The sequence below is a fragment of the Excalfactoria chinensis genome, chromosome 4 (genome assembly GCF_039878825.1).
Source record: "Excalfactoria chinensis isolate bCotChi1 chromosome 4, bCotChi1.hap2, whole genome shotgun sequence".
NCBI lineage: Eukaryota > Metazoa > Chordata > Aves > Galliformes > Phasianidae > Excalfactoria > Excalfactoria chinensis.
This window is the reverse complement of record NC_092828.1, coordinates 31,201,074-31,218,635: the sequence shown is the minus strand read 5'-3', so window position 1 is coordinate 31,218,635 and position 17,562 is coordinate 31,201,074. Positions and strand designations below refer to the sequence as shown.

General features: G+C 39.5%; 1 protein-coding gene across 2 annotated transcripts in view; it reads right to left on the bottom strand.

Moving 5' to 3' along the window:
- UNC5C (unc-5 netrin receptor C) overlaps positions 1 to 17,562 on the bottom strand; it is a 238,359-nt gene that overhangs the window by 79,672 nt on the left and 141,125 nt on the right. For both annotated transcript variants that reach the window (XM_072334831.1, XM_072334832.1), the window contains exon 2: positions 8,041 to 8,262. In XM_072334831.1, the coding sequence (XP_072190932.1) occupies positions 8,041 to 8,262 (222 nt within the window). The remainder of the gene's footprint in view (positions 1 to 8,040; positions 8,263 to 17,562) is intronic.

Here is a 17,562-nt window from a genome sequence, read left to right as displayed (position 1 = left end):
TCCTGTCTCAGATTTGTTTTCCTAGAAGCCCACAGGAAACTTTCAGGACAATCAGGAGAATAGCTGCAGATAGGAAGTTAACATTGCAACAAGATATGAACAAATACCCCAAGCTTTTATCTGTTGGTCTCAGAGCACTCAGCAGAGGTAAATAACAGAAAAGTGAATTGATTTGCACAGAGATACAAGGCAAACCCACAGAAATTTTGGGATGACTCTTCTCACGGACCCATTATTACTCACAGAAAGAGCCTAGGCAGGATTAACTTGCAGAAAGAGGAGGAGCTCCTTTTGCCCCTTGTTAGCATCTCCAAATACCTTGCATGACAGAGCAAGAGAATTCAGTGCATTGGAGCTGGTACAAGCCCAAACCAACACATCAGTGCACCACATAGTTGCTTTGGCACACAGGAACACCAAGTCAGGAAGTGGCTTGTCCCCTCATAAAAACAGCCATGGCACAAGAGGAGGCAGGTGCCCAGGGCTATGAGCATTAAAAGAAGGTGTCTAGATGCAAGAGCTAGAAGTTGCCTTCCACATGGAAGTTTTTACAGGGATAAAAACCCTCTGTAGCACCATATGATTAATGAAGAAATTAATTATATAGTAATATATATGTGTCGTGTGTTATTTACCATAAATACAATAATCGTTAGAGTCTAAATTCAAAATCCACAAGGTCCGTTGCAATCTTCTGTACTAAAGAGAATAAATTATGGGTTTCAGCTGATGCTTTTGCATTACCTATAAGGAGAAGAGCTAATGTATGGCCTAATGTACTTACTCCCTATGCAAAAATAGAACTTCCCTTCCTTTGGTCAGTACTGACCTTAGTAATGTCTCCACTTTTTCCAATAGAGAAAAAAAAGCAACAGTAACAACAAAACCAAAACAAAACAAAATCTCAAACTCAAAAAACATCATCATTTTGAATTTTTGTCCCAGAAAATGGAGATTCTCTGGAGGAACATATATGTGTTGCTTCTGAAGTTTTTAAAAAGGTTCTTTTTCTATTGAAATGTACTAATTACTCAAGATAAAAGAGGAAACTCTGTCTTCTTGTAAAAATGCCTACAGTAGCTTTGCTGTGGGGTATTCCCTTGATCAGGGTGTTCTGGGGACCATGGTGCCTGTAGTTGATTTGGGAGGTGCTGGCTGGGAAAGGAGAGAGGGTCACAGGGAGTGATGGACAGAATGGCAGCCTGAGTGGCACTTGAAATAGCACCAAACAAAATATGGAATAGTAAAATAGTGTGAGTTTGCTCATATATTTCTAGATAAGTAAACATCCTGTACCTTTTCATAGAATCTCGGTCCCTTGAGAGCAGAGATTGCTGCTTTTTTCTGGACCCGCTGCAGCCTTTCAGACCATACATATAGGCATATTTCACTTATAGCATCCTTGCAGAGAGCAGTTAGAATTACTATAGAAAATGGACTAGAGTATAAATTCCAGCCCATATCTCCACACCGTTAATAGAAGCATTTGGTAAAGATACATGGACACATTTTTAAATTTCCTTGAAATGAGTTGGCTTGGGGGAGAGAACTGAAGGTATAGAGCTAAAAATTGGCAATATGTTGCTAAGAAATAATTATTTTGAATCAGAGTGCTTGATGTTTGTAATGGATTTGATCCAGTGACAAACAGAAAATAAAATGGCTTATGACAACAGTGGAATGAAAACAATCCTTATTTATGGTATATGGTTACCCATACTAACATAATCCCACGGTATTCTGCCCCAGAGAGTAAAAATATTGCAGGCTCAGGCATAACTGCAGCATTTACTATCACTTGTCATTTCCTTACTGAAGTTGCTAAGGGAAACTGGTCATATTTTGAACACTTGAAAAATAATAAAGAAAATGAGGAGGCTTTAGTAGGTCATGAAGAGACAAACAGGCATTAAGGAAGAAATACGTGCAGAAGGAAAAGAGCAGCAGGTCACAGAAAACAAGGAAAATGGTACCCCTCTGTGCTCCTCTCCTACACTCATTCTTACATGGCACCTAAATTTCCTATCTGAACTCCTAAATTAAGTTTTCCACTGCTGATATTCAAAGACGTCCTGCATTCTAACAGTAGCAATAGCTTCTGTTGTTCATGAAAAATACCAGGACAAAAGCACACAACTGCTTAAAATGAGAGGGTGTAGGATGATCTTTGTATAATCAAAAGTCCCAGCTTCAACAAGGAATGTTAGCTGGAGGTCAAACAAGCTGTTGGGGCTTTTGTTTGCTAGGGCAATGCAGCCTCGAAACATCATGTCACAAACACCAAAAGAGCTTTCATGATATCTATACACACAGAGAAAAAGAAAGTGATAGAGTGCTGTGGAAGTGATATTTCTGTCTTTGTAAATGGTGCCAGAATGGCAGAGACACCGTGGAGGCTTCTCCACACTGTCTTGGCTGCAGCATTCTGCAAGAACTGCCTTAAAGGCAAAAGGGTAGACGTCAATGTTTGATCTCTCTGTTGAGGGAGAACTATTAAAGATTTAGCTAGCTGGATGCCTACTCCCTTGACATTCTGCCAAAGCCATTGCTTAAGGTAACAACCTCCTATTTGCCAGATCAATGCTGACCAGACGTCAAAAGCTCAGTCTCCTTTCATCAAATCTACAAGTCATCCAGAAATACATTATTAATGGGAAAAGGTAATGGTGGGAGGTAAGCACAAGAATCACAGCAGCAGCTACGTCAAGAGACTGAAATGCAGAAGTCTGAGACTTCTGTCTGAAAAGAGGAACATGTTTACCCTGCTGAGTACAGTTCGAGAAGCTGCCTTCAGCAGGCAGAAATCTTATTCTGATTCAGATTTTAACTTCATGGTTTCTGTTGATTTGAGAAATGATGAATGGAAGGGACACAAGGGAAGTCCAGGGAGTTACCTTTATTCCTCACTGAGGGATAAGTGGGACTAGGTTGCTCCTGGTAGATGTTAGGTCCTCTGAGATCCTGCTTCTGAAGGCTGGAGATGGGTAAAAGAATTGGTGATTTCACCTGGTCTTTAACAGAGCATCCTTCAGCATGTCTTTCCTCTGTGATGGCACAGATAGGACTGTTAATTTTTTATTAGCTGAGCTCTCAGGACAGGTGCAGGAGTCTTTATTCTATCTTGCTGATAGTTGGGAGCACTCAGGAGGGAATCAGTAAACCCCCTGAGTCTTTCTCTCCCTGAGAAAAATAAGATGTAGGCCGATAGAATGTTGACCAAATTTCTCTATATGTCTCATTAGCACTTTAAGTGTTCCAAACTCTTTGCTTAAAGCAGAGAGAACAAGTCACTGCTATTGCAGAGAGCAAGAGAGGGTTTATAGATCATTTCATCATAATACTTATGGGGAAACTATTACAATACATATCCAAATGGATAAGCGGTAGTCCTGATTTCTCTCTGTTCTGATTTAGCAGCAGTTAATTCCTCTGGAGAAAAGAAAGTGATGCAAGATCCCAATTTTCTGCATGTCTGCAACTTTTCTGCCACTGCAGAATGTTTTTTTTCCGCACGGGAATATTTCTCCATAAAAAACAGGCAGGCAAGATAAAATCTTTTGCCATAGCCATTTTTAGAGGCACAATAATTTGGAAAATGTGCAAAAATTTCTCTAATAATTATTGATGCTATTAAGCTTCCCACTCTTTAACAATGGAAATCTCTTGCCCCCTATAGCAGCAGTTCTGCAGGGTTCCTTTTACTTTCTTTGCTATTATCTTTTATGAAAGTCGGTCATAAAATCCAGTGTGCTCCCTCAAACCAACTTCCATTTTTGCTTTTTAAAACCAGTGTTCTTATTTCTTTACATATATTTTTTTTCCACATTAATGGGAAAATATTCCAGCAAAACATAAAAAAAAAGACCACGACTTGCCTTGTATTTCATGTACATAGGAAATGAAAGTCAAAGATGCGCACTAAAGATTTTCAAAGCACCCATTTGACTTCTTTATGAAAATGCTTAACTTTTTCATAAAGAAGAAAAATTCCAGAGAGTCTGAAGTTTAAAGCAAAATTTAATGATCTTCTAAGTAAAGCTGCTGGCTTCTCAGGCTCAATCATCGGAATTTTTTGCCAGACTCTCTTCAGGCCAATTTGATTAAATAAAGTGGTACTGGAACACCCTGTTACTGTTACTGTTCTCATTCTCTCCAGCCAGAAGGCAGCAACTCCCACAGAGTCCCTATGCATGTTCCTCACTGCAAAGCTTTACCTACGGTTTAAAAATAGCACACTCACAAAGTGCAAAGGTATATAACTCTTACTTTGTACCTTTTCCTTTATAAAGAAAAAGATATATGCACACATGTATATGTATATATGTACATACATATAAACAAATGCAGGAGAAATGTTTTTGTTCTCCTCTTAAAAATTAGCATTTTTAATATAGTCATTATTAGCGTCTAGCAGCAATGAGATTATGACTGCACTCTCATTCCTCCTCTTGCACCACAATTATTGCTGTGCTGTTTTCTCTAGTTTTATTGGTGTCAGAAACAAATTTGCTTTATAAGAAGAGTTAATTATCTCTCAGTAGATTTAATTCCTTGTCACAGGCTCAAAGTCCACGAGTATATAATCTTTCACAAATCAAAACATATTTCTCTCTTTTATGCATCATTTACAATTCCTAGACGAAGTACTGCTGGTGTTGTACCTGTACCGTAGACACCTCTCTTTCCCATAGCCTGTGCTGTAGAAAAGAAAGTATACTTGACCTTTACTATTTTTCTGTCATATATTTTATTGCCTGTTTATCTTGTTCCTTTGCTCTGCTTTACTACCTGAGGGCCAGAGAGGGAAAGCCTCATTCAAAAATGGCAGCGGAAGAGCACCTCAGCGTGGTGCACTTCTTCATATTTGTGCAGAACAGACCTTAAGAATAGTAAAATGCCACAGAAGAATGTGCTGAGTTCTCAGTAGCTTGTCTTACAAGAGTGAGCAGCAGAAATACTTTATGAATGAGATCTCTTTGAGCTCTGTGTTATTACAAGATGAGTAAACAAGGAGTTTGCTGTTAGAGGTGCTTCAAGAAGACACGCTGAATTTCATGAGTCTTTCTGCATGTGCAGACAGGGCAACAAACCCACTTTCTTCATGCACACAGCTCCTCTCAGCAGATGCACACATAAGAGCTAGGCATACCCTGGTCTGTGGACTTTTTCTCCAGCCTCCTTCTCCACAAGCTTGAAGTCAGTAGCAGCACAGGCTTGAGCTGCCAACCCTTCACCACCCTCTGTGCATCTCACACGCTACTGCTGTGCCCTGTGTCATAACTACCACTCAAACTAGCAGTAAAATAAAGAGCAAAAGAGAACTAAGTAGCCTCAAAGTGGTAGTCAAAGGGCTTTCAGGGTGGCTGGTGCAAGCTGCCAAGCTGATCACCTCTTAATTTTAGTGCCTTCTCTTTAGGCACCAATATGAATCCTCACAGTCACAGTATCCTACAACTTCGTCTCCAGCTCCTCCTGCAGCAGATATACATTCTCCCGAGTTTCTAATAAAAAAAGAAAAATAAATAAGAAAAATAAAAAAAAGAAAAAAAAAAAAGAAAGTTTCTCTTTTACCTACAAGTTTACTTCTACCTTAAACACACTGCTTACCCACTTATGCATTTATATCCAACACTCTGTTATGAGCTGTAGATTCTCAGTTTAAGCAGAGAAAGATGCACAAATGTTGCACCTGTTATATGCATTAACCAATCTTTTGGCATCAACCAGATTGGCTGACAAATGTAGGTTCTCTAATGTGGTATCTCTAATTGGACATGGGTTTTGTTTACATGCAATTGCTGCTGTTTATCATTCAAAACATTTGTCCTGTAATATATTCAGATGCATCAAATTGTTTTGTAGCACCATGAAGTTCTTTTAGAATGAGATTTTGAAAAAACAAAAAAGTGTTGCACTGAATTTCTCACTTGCATTGAAAACTAATGCCCATGCATCGGCATTACTCTCAGACCTGTAAGCTGTGCTGCAGAGCAAGGGTGCTAACAGGATGAGCCAGCTTTGTAACTTCTTGCTCTTATTTTGGCTCAAGCTTTTAAGTCTATGTTTCCTAAATGTAAACTACCTCCCATAGTGAAGCTTACATTTATTGTTAGGCATTCTCAATAATTTGTTGTTCTGTCTTGTTATGTTTAAAGTTCTTAGCTTTAATATAACGCTTTTGTCTCCATCTTGCACTTTTTTGGGTATTATTACATCAGTTTTACCCAGCACGCTAACACTAGACTATACATTAACCATATGTGGACTTCTGGTATTCAAGTGAGATTACTCAGTCAACATGTAGCATTTTTAGGTACTCCTTTTCTCACTACAGAGCAGTGCTTTACTCAATAGTTCTGTTTTGTAGCTGAATGGACAACTGCTTGTTGTTTGTATTGTCTTTTGAGGCACATGATTCACAGCTGATTTTTCCAGGCCTTACATTAGCTTTTCCATAAGAAAGCTAGCTATACTTTTTCATTGTTTAGGTGGAATGTTAATTCCCCTTCTCAGATCAGAAAGAAGAAACCTGAAAACAATCATTTAGAAACTTACTTTTTCCTCCTCCAGATCAGCACAGAACTGCTGAGTTCAAAACAAATGTTGTTTTAGTTCTTCTAGGTTACTGAGAAAAAACAGACCCTTCATTTTCAAAGCTGCCTCTGACTGTACTGCACAGAAGCCACAATGCACTGAATACTGATGTTGATAAAAGCTTAAAGAACTAACAGTGATAGCTGTTCTCTTGCTTGTCCTTCACAGCAGTGCACTACCATGGATGGGGAAAAAAGAAAAAAAAATGAAATGAAAAAAAAGCTGATATATTAAGATATTTCTTTTTGAGTTTTTCTGCTGCATCCACCCTGCTGGAAAAGCCTATTCTTACAATCAAATAAAGAGGCCCGAAGTTTAATATAGATTTTTTCCAGAGTCTTTTTTCCCTACACCCACCTTCTCTTTCTCAAGCTGAGAACACCACAGTACTGTTAAAAGCTTATGCTTTTGATCTCTGTACAAATAAATGAGCCGAAACAAATAAAAGCCAGTTCACAAGAGACTTCCAAGACATCTGGTGGAGTTATTTTTCTAAGTAATTAGACCAAGTGGTGGTGTAATTCCCAAATGAAAGGTACCTTCTTGCTTAGTATCCTGCTATTTCTCAGAGCCATCAAAAATGCTGTTTTGAGTTTTTGAGGTACGTTTCCCTTCTGTCCTTGTGACTCCAACTCAACTGATTACCAGAGTTCCCTAACTGGAGCAATCATATCTTTGATTTCCTCTAGATAATAGCTCGAGTTTTTAAGCTTTGCCTCCAGTCCCCATGAGTGCCATTGGATTTCTAATACTGACTGGGAAGGATGAGGCTCTGGGCTTTGGGTTATTTTTTCTTTCTTTTCCTTTCTAACATACTGCAGTCCTCCATCATAGGGGCTCCGTGTAGCAGGTGAAAAACGTAATGGAATAATAGCCAGGTGCGTTCTCTGGATCAATACCCTGCTCTAAACTGTACCCATGTGTACTTTCTCCTTCCTTCATAGAATCATGCTAAAGGACGAACACGTTTCTCCTTTTCTTTTTTCCTTTTTTTTTTTTTTTTTCTTTTTCTTTTTCCTTTTTTTTTCCCCCAGAACTCCCTCCCCAAAAGCCCTATTCTAGGAACAACCCATATACTCTTCAGCACTTTGTAGAAACTGTGGTTCTTGGTCTGTACCTGAAATGCAGAACAACCACTCAGAATGTGTGACACTAGAGAAGTGAACAAAGGGGTAGATTTGGCTGAGAAAACAATTCTCTATTACTTATGCAAGGTCCTTATGGTTTTTGGTTCAGATGAGAGTAGAACCCTCTTCAAATCACATTTTGGATGTGGATGCAAACACAACCTCTCTGCTATGACAGCTAGTGCTCAGCATTGCCAGTTGCAGAATTCACTACTGTATCAGGAGTAAAGAAAAGTAGCTGCCATATGAATAGCTGCTAGATTTCGAAGGTTAGCTTGATATGCATCATTTTAATTCCCATGACATAATGGAAACTCACCAGAGGTTTCATCTACTCTCTCATCCACCACATGGTCCTTCTGATGAACCCATTCACTGTTGCACTTAAAATAGATCTGCGTGGCTGGGCTTGCTTTGCAGTACAGATTCACAGGCTTGTTTTTCACAATGTAAGCTTCTTCGGGTTCAATAAGGAAGTGGGGCAATGGCTCTGGAGGATCAGAAGGAAAAGTTTCTGGAAGTTCATGAAAAAAATCATCGTCTGCAAAAAAAGAAACAAGAAGAACAAATGAAACAACCAAAATTCAGCTGTCAGAGACTCACAAACACTTCCTAAGCGTGCTTTTCAAATAAGAGGTTATCTTAGGAACATTCTTAGACAGAGGCTTAAATGCACTGCTGCTTGCAGACTAGAAGAAATTTTTCTTTACATCCTCTCCATTCTCTATGTGATGTGACATTCACATGACTGGGAACAGCCCTTTGTTATCATCACCAGCAACACAAGCAATAAAACATTATGTTAGCGCTTGGGAGAGTTGACTGCAAAACCGTAAAATGAAATAATAGAAACTTTTGAAGGCTTCAAGGTCACACTTTACTATTGTGACTTATCGCTGTGTTTAATCAAGTGAATGCACAGAGCAAGTATAGGCTGAGGATGTTACAAACATGAAATAACGCCTTTCATTTTAGATGAACAACTTTAAATTTACTTTAAGAGCAGAAGACTAAATGTATGTCCAGCCTGTGCCTCTTTGTTCAGCATTCAGACTGTTGTTAAGACTGCTAATGAGAGTATCAAGTTGTATTTAGTGTATTTGTCTTGCAGCACCATCATCTGCCCTGTTCCCACCAAGGAGAGGATGCAGGAGCTTCAATGCAGGGCATGGCAGCTGTGAGAGGGTGAAACTTTGGCCCAGTGCAACTCCATGCTATAGATTTAAGGAACCTGTGCACCTCCCTGGAGCTGTTGGTCATGAGTAAATTCATTGCAAGAAATCTGGTGAAGATAAAAGAGTCCAAACAAAAATAAGGAATAGCTAACAACCCATTTACCTTCTTCTCTTGCTCCCCTCTTCTCAAACCTCTCTTTCAAGGCCTTCTGCCCCTTTCTGCTTAGTATTTATACACCAGAAAACACCAATTTAGTGGAGAAAGCATCATTTTGGTTGAGAACAACCCTTGTCCCACCCACTTGCTGTCAATGTGCACAAGAATTTGGGGAGGGCGGGGCCAGGGGAGGTCACCAAATGGTGACAAATCCATCAGCAATAAGCTGATGGTCCTGAGAGCTCTACTCAACCTCCTCATTTCTGCTTCTGAAGCAGTTATCGCTGTAAACAGTGACAGACGATGCTGATGAGCAATAAAACAGCAAAGAACATCAAACTAAAAGTCCTGCAGGAGGCTGGCTATCACCTCTCTGCCAATCTTCATGAAGATGAAATGTTAGGCAGCTTCTTCCCATACCCAAGACATGCCTGGGCCAGCTGTGCCCAGAATTACACGGTCATGGAAGTCTCTCCTTCCAGCCATAGCCTTGCAGAATGATGAAGAAGAGCAGTGTCAGAAGGAGGAAATGGGACTAAAAGGCAGCAGGCTGCCCAGGCACAGAGCTCTGCAAGGTAGGCTGCATATCTTTGTTAGAGATGGGAGGATGGGAGGATCCTATGCAGTAAAAGACTTTGTGAGCCACTTTAACTGCTTAGGAATATAGCATACATTCACCTTTTTCACATTAATTCATAATTGTCTACCATTTTTTCTCTATTTTAATGAGCTTGTTTCATCGTCACATCGCTCCTTCAGAGATAAAACAATGGAGCTGTTCAACATACGAAGAAAGGACCACTAAATACAGCCTGGCATTTTCTAGCTAAGAGAACATCTGTGACATACAATAATAATTCCGTTTCTATTTCCAGTGCTCCAAATAGTTCAGTTTAATTTTTAACACTTTCCCTCCCTCCTCTTTCCCTTTCCATTCTGACCAGTCCAGACTCCCTTTCTGCAGTCCTCTGTTCACTTCTCATTAGGTATTTCTCCCTTGCTCTGCTCTGCTCTCCAGTTCTTCCCGAAGGGAACGATGATATTCAGCGAGTGAGGTGACACAACACTTGGTTTCCTGACAAGGAAACGTGCCTGAACTGAAGCAAAAGGATTTCCAGCATTCCTCTTTCTCTTCTGCCTTTAACTCCCCACTTTCCCACTGCCTTCCTCCCTCGCACACGTTACTCCACAGCCACATGCAGCACAGCAACATTAGAGATGAATCATTTCCCCTGAATTGCCACAGGATGTATCTTTTTCTTCTGGTCATTTAATTGCAAATCAGTGAGCAGACAGATGGAAACTAACAAAGCACACATATGTTTCATAATTAAACAAGTATTGCTTCACTAATTCCTGGTGACTGGAAGAATAAATGTATTTTTTTACACCACTAGATTTCATCACATTATCAAAAGCAATACTTCTGCTGCCTGACCAATTCACTGCATCTTAGCAAAGATGTAAACAGAAACTCTAAAAGGAGGGAGAAAGAGAGCTGCAAAATACAAAGGTATGGGTTTGCCTGCTGCATTCATATTGTTGGAAAAGCCTGACAAGCAAATAAACAGGACGCAACCCAAGTCTCATGTTGTTGGATTACAGGTGAAGCACAGCCTGCTCATTTGGGGTGAGATTTGGAACCAAAATCAGATCAAAATTTTGCTTTTTTTTTTTTTCTTAAATGGAGTTATATATTGTTATGCTTTCATGGTGATGTTTGCAGCAACGTGAATGCATAATTATGATAGTAGTGTATTACATATAAATTGTTCTGAAGGATCAAACACATTTACTTCTGAAAACATCAATACAGGATACTTGAAAATGCTCAGAAATTTTGCAACTCTCTACAAAGCAAGATTTCAGCAAAACTCAAAGCCAATTACTGAACTCGTGCTTTCATTAAGCCATGTTTCCTATGATTTAATAAATACTTCCATCAAAGTTTCTCCTGACCAGTTAAGCATGGGTCATTCCTCTGTTCAAAAGAGCACCAAATTCTGACTTTTTTTGCTGAGGGATCACTGTGTTGCAAATATGTGGCCCAGTGTGTCTGTCTCTATAGAGCAGGTGGATATCAGCTGTCATGGTGTGCTCATCTCTACACAAGGGGATAAATCTTGTCTGAGAATTTGATCTCAGTCTTTGTGATGATTCTCTCTGGTCATTGAAAGTTTTCATCTCCCTTTTGCTCAAAGAAGAATCAAGATTTATACTGCTCATATTGAAATGTGCTAAGGAGTTAAACAATTTTTCCTCTGTCTGGAGGAAACAAACAAACAAACTTGACTGCCAATCATTCTGCCATGGCCATAGCTTCTTCACAACCTTGATCAAATACAAACACAAGTCACGCACACTTCTCCCCTGTTATAACAAGTCCCCTTTTGTGCTCAGCAACTTTGAGCTGCAAGTTTACTTCTGCAATATGTCACATTCATCTTTATTTTCACATAATAAAGCGTACAGCCCATCTGTTGTTATTGACTGATTTATGTTAGCAAGACAAAAGACCTGATTAATGATACCGCTAAGCTGATTTCACTTATGCAATTCATTCATATTAAGAAGTAAATTTTAAAAAATCCTTTTAATCTATAAATTTAATTTGGAATTTTTATTTTAGTTGCTGGCCTGAATTCAGATGTGCTTCTCTATATGCCTTCTGTAGTACCTGAAAATTTTATATATATTTTAAGAGCAAATCAAATGTAAAACCTATAGGAATAGGTAAAGTATCACTTACATCAACACTGAAGCTGGCACAGAATGACGCATATAGAAATTTCAGTTTAATTTTAATTTAACTTTCGGTGAAGCTAAAACAAACCTTTTTCTAAGCAAGAGCCTTTTCATGTCAAGGTCTTTATTCTTTTCATGCACTTGTTTGTAAAACTGCATGTATTATAGCACTTCAAGCATAACAAGTGGAAAAAGAAATTTTATAGTACACTTCCCTTTTTATGGACTAGTATCCCTCTTCTAATCTGTGGCAGGAAAATACTGTGTTTCGTACACCAATCTATTCATCTCTAGATCACTAGTTTTATTACTATATACTGAGATTTAATTCTCATCAGCCCAGTGTATAACTCACTATATTTCTGAACTGCGAGACTTACACTATTATTGCTTAGATCGTAATAGATAGGACCATTATCTCCTTGCGTGAGACCTGCAGCAAATTCTTCTCAGATGGAATTCACTTCAGAATGAGTCAAGAGCAATTCAAAATGAATGGCTGTGAAGCTAATTCCGTTTGCATTTGGATGCCCATCACTCGGCAAGATCATTCCCTGTGCATTGCAAGGAAGGCAGCCGGAGCTAACTGTATGGATGGGATTTCTGTTTGGTTTTTAATGTTATGATTAAAAGCTTTCTAGAGCAATGAGTATTGTTTACTATGAGATTAACAGCAGGTGCTAGCTTGGTAAGACAGATTTCCTAGGATGGAGGCAATGCCTTGTTTTACAGTGCATGCTTCCTGAAGACAGGAAGGGACAAATCACTCAACTATAAGTCCTTTGGTGCCAGAATTTTCCTAATACCCAGGATGGGTATGCAATATCATCCTGCCACCAGATGGGAAGCATGGAAGCAAAAAATCCTGCATGCCATACAGCGTGCTTCCACCTTATAGCCCCTTTATGCTGCCTGAGCTAGAAATTGCCACAAAAATTAGGCCAAATAGTGGGAAGTGGGAGAAACAGGACTTCTTTAAAGACACAATGGGATGTTATGTGTAAGCAAGAAGCAAGTTGATGGAGAGAATTACTGCCCTGTCAGAGGTCCCTCTTGCACCTACCCCACCCCAGGAGCCCAAAGAAAAGAGAAAGCACATTTCCCTGCCTTATCCTATGAAGGATGAGGAGAATAGATTTTAGGGTAACCTACGACAGGTGGCTTTCTCAGCACTGTATCCTCTGTCAGCGCTGCAGCCAGCTGATTGCAAGGATGGCACATTATGAGACAATCACACCTTATTCTTCAGTGTCTCAGGGAAGAAAGATTTCACCAAATAGCCTGGGAAGATTGAAGTGTTATTGCAGCATCATATTTAGCCAGCCTGGAAGGCTCAGATCTGCTTGCTTGCAGTAGAATTCATTGCAGGCTTTCTGTATCTAAAAAGGAGTCTTTGGCTTTGTGGCAGCCCACAAATGAGATGCATGCTGAACCTTGTTGAACTCTAATGGGAATGTACTGAAGGGAATTTCAGACTCACATTTACTGAGCACCCACAAAATTAAATGCACTTTCATCAGGGAAAGAAGAAGACAGGCATGGAGGAAGACAGGCAAGAGGAGAGAAATTGATAGAGCATTCCATGACCTGGATGAGTTCAGCTCGGAAATGAAATAAATAAATACCAGAAAGATGAATGGACTTCTCCTGCACCCACAAGGGTTCAGTGCAGACAATCGTACCAGACCTTGGCTGAATGACGCCTCCCCAGGAGAACAAACTCAGGCTCCGCATGGTATAGAATGAAAGCCATCAACACTGAGCAGCCATGTGTAGATCAGGAGGCTGCTGGACAGAAGTCTGCTCTCCAAACACACACACATGAAACAAAAGCCAAACACATCCTTTCTTTCCTCCTTTTACCCTGATCAAAGGAAGCAATTTCAATACAGATCCAGGAAGCAATGTGCAATCTATTGTCAGGCAAAGGTGCCAACCTGGAGCCCTTCCTAAAGTCAGGGCATGGTGATCAGAATAATATTTTCAGATATCTATCTGAAAAACTGTGTTTTTACATCAACTTGAGTCCAATAAGGAGGTTTCTTCTGTTTGATAATAGGCCTCCTATGCCGAACATAAAGGCCCTTTTTCCTCCACCTTGTCTGTACCTTCTTTCCTCCCACATCAATGCTTAGCCTGGTAAAAATGTACTGATGGTAATATAGTCTCATCTGATTTGGATCTGAGTAACAAAAAGGAGATTTAGATCAAAAGGAGGAAAACAATTTTATTTTTCACTTGGATGCACTAAAGGGTGTGCATTAGCTTTATAAAGCAATGTGCAAGTTATGTATCATTGCCTTCCAAAGTGCATCTACCCCCAGTTCATTTAATTCATAATTATAATTAAATTTACTATTTTTCCTGAGGCCAATGGCAGTTTTATCATCACTCAGATCAAAAGCAATACAAAGGCAGACTGTGTCCTCAAAATGATTCTTGAAGCCTTCTGTAAGAGACAGAGCTCTTTGTAGATTGGGTTGCTAATCCAACAGACATGGGTACAGATACAGACATGACATTTAAGAAGCTGTATCCAGATCTTTACCACTGCCTTGAGACAAACTCCATCAGGCTACAAGCTGCTGCCTAAACATACAGAGGATGGCACAGGTTATTTGTTAGCATTGAACCCAGTGCAGGAAAAAGCCAGAACAGAGTGCAATTTCACATAAGGTATTGAAACTACTTTCTGTAGAATAAAAAAAGCAACAAGCTGTTCTTTGTGCAATGGGCAATCCGCATATTATGTTCATTATGAAGTTGTCTAACCATTTAGATAGATAAATAAAGATGGAGGAAAATGTCAAGTGAAGAGGCAAAGCCCTGTCTCTGCCATCCTTCCGTACAGCACATCCATTAATTCTAGTGGAAACTTTGCTCTTGTACTTCTGAAGAGCTATTGGACTGGGTTGGTTTAGTTACATCACCAAGGCTATCAAATGTGCAACTTGTGAAAATAAAATAGGGTTTGTAAACAACAAGTGGCATCAGTGAAATTTCTTTGTAACTATTATCATGTGGAAGATTGCTCTCCTTTGTCCTGTTGCTCTCTTTCCATTTCTTTCAAGCTACTAAAAGATTCATGTTTTTAAAAAAGTAAGCTGTTTGAGGACTGTTTCATAAACATTATCTTCCCTTCTCTGTCAAGTAACAAAATCACAAAGAGTGACAAGAAGTGTTAGTTTATTGAGTGCTGTATTCTTTAAGTGTGAGCTCTGGGCATTTATCCTACTTGCAAAACTGCCAGGGTTTCTGTTGGACGTGGTTGTTCTTGTAGAGCTCATGCAGTCGGGACTACATGCTCCATTTTTCTATTCTGTAGTATGAGTGTGATATACAAACAGTAAAGGAACAGGGTCAGATAATGTCTGCAAACTGAAAGCGTTTTTCCTTTTGGATTCTACTTAGCAATGAGCTTACATGATAGCATGAGATCCCTTCCCAACCACCTGCAAAGCAAAGTCTGACTTTAAACATTTCTGCCCCAGTTGAGTTGCCATTAGCAGTCATAATGGTTGACACAAGGTCAAAAATTACTGAACCTCCAAGGAGCATCATTTCCTCCTCAGTGTTAGGCTTCACTTTTCTTTGACACATTAGTCCTGAAGCAGCTCCAGGCTCTTGACCTCTCCTTTAACCCTGATAACTAATTAAAGATGGACAAGGCTTAAGCTAAAATACTTTTCGTTAAACCTATTCATTCTCAAGTCCCCTTCAGGCACTCTTGATCACACAGGACAGAGCCCGACATATTTACATGAAGATGAAAGTAGGTAGCCTCGTACAATAATACAAAAAATCTCTTTTTACAAGACCTAACTTAATCTTTATGGTGAAAAGATAGGATGCATTTTATAGCCCGTAAAATATATCCTCAACACATAGTGGAAACAAGCTTCCTGGGCATAGGCCAAAGCACACAGTTCAAGAAAAATCTCAGGATAATTAACACTATGTATTTGTAGAATTAAAAGTTCAGACACAGATTCCTCATCTGACTGCTGTGTCAACAGTCTGAGCACTGTGCCTTGAATACAACAAAAACCAAAGAAGATTCTCAGTGCTTTTTTATGTCCTGGAAGCAACAACAGAGCTCAGACTGGAGAGTCATCAGCTGTAGGCACATGGGGCTAGTGGTAAATCATAGCATCAACACAACTTGGTTTAATATAAATCAACCTGTGTAAAACATTTTGTTTATGGCTAGGGCACATGAAAGGAATTCTGCTCTGTCAGCCTGAGAGATGATCTATAACTGGATGTGGTACACTGCAAATGCTTAGCTTTTTATGCTGTTTCATATTAATAATTAAGCTTGCTTCTTGCATCAGTGTACTAGGGTTAAAATGTCAGTCCTTTGGTGTTAGCAAGAATGGCTATTTATATCCTTACTTTTCCCATTATTAAAATTGCTGCAGAGCTCTGCTCCCAGATTTCTAATGCTTTCAGTGCTAGCATTTTTCTCAGCAAAGAGTGATGATCAACACCTCATTATTAATAAAACTTTGGTCTAGTGGGATGTTATGGGTCCTGATTGCATGAGATATCTGAAGTGCCCAGTTAATTAAATCAGCGGGATCACTCCATTCCAGAGAAACACAGGAAACTTGCCCATGCCTCAAATAACTGCTCAGTCAGCTGGCATTCTGGTTGAGGCACTGAGCTGAGACCAGGGAATGGATACTCTTGTGCAATGGTGGGGAAATCTGTCCTGGCAGGTTCAAGGTCCCATCTGCAGAATGGATGCATCAGCCTAACAGCTAGCACTGCAATGCATTACACCTTCACAACTGAGTGCACAATGCAGCACTCAGGTTCTTTCCTCAAAATGAATCCAAAATGCCTCAATCAGCATCATTACTAAACAGCCAGTAGCAGTTATACAAAGGACTACAAATAAAGTTATGTTTACAGAACCACTAGGAAACATATCTCAGATATTTCGGAGCCAAGGATAGGTACAACAGGTACCTGGTTTTATTCTGCACCCCTTCAGTAACCTCTTGAATTCATGTTGGTCTCCTTCTGCACCCATGGTGCAGCTCAGACACAGGCCTTGGAGCATGAGTCTGATCTCAGGTGCTCAGAAGATCTCTCTCCATGGGGTAGAGAAGTCCTGATGGGACCACTGTTATGAGACTAACACTAATTCTCCTCATGAATATCTACTGATTCACTATTTTCTTCCTTGGAACTAAATGATATTATTATTGGCGTAGTGCTAGTTACCTAATTTCATCCGCAGCCAATTTCTCAAGAACCATAAATTATTTTGTAGGAGGCTGATTTATCCCAGCAGAAGTCTAAATTGAATTAGAAATCCATTAGCTAAATTCTGAGCAGGGGTTTCTAGGGAGAAAGAGAAGGGGAAGGGAGTAACTTGGGAATCCGAGTACAAGATGTGAAAAAATGAGGGAAAATGTCCTTAAAGAACTAGGAAAATGGGAAAAATAATTAGACAAATATCATCTTTTTGAATTAAGAACATAGGTATTTAGGCAGCCAGATGGAAGAATGCAGATTGTTGCCTAGGGTCAGACATATGACTTGGATATTAATTTATTTATTTTGACTAGCAATTGGCTTTGTAAATACATGGGAGTTTGTAAGCAGATGAAAAGCAAAGGCCTGTCATGCTTGCATTCATGCAAATAACAACAGATTGTGTGTACTATATATACTAGTAAAGCTAATAATAAGGTGTTCAACCAAATCTTAGTACAAAATAATCAACTGCATTCCTTCCCCAGAGAGAAAATGA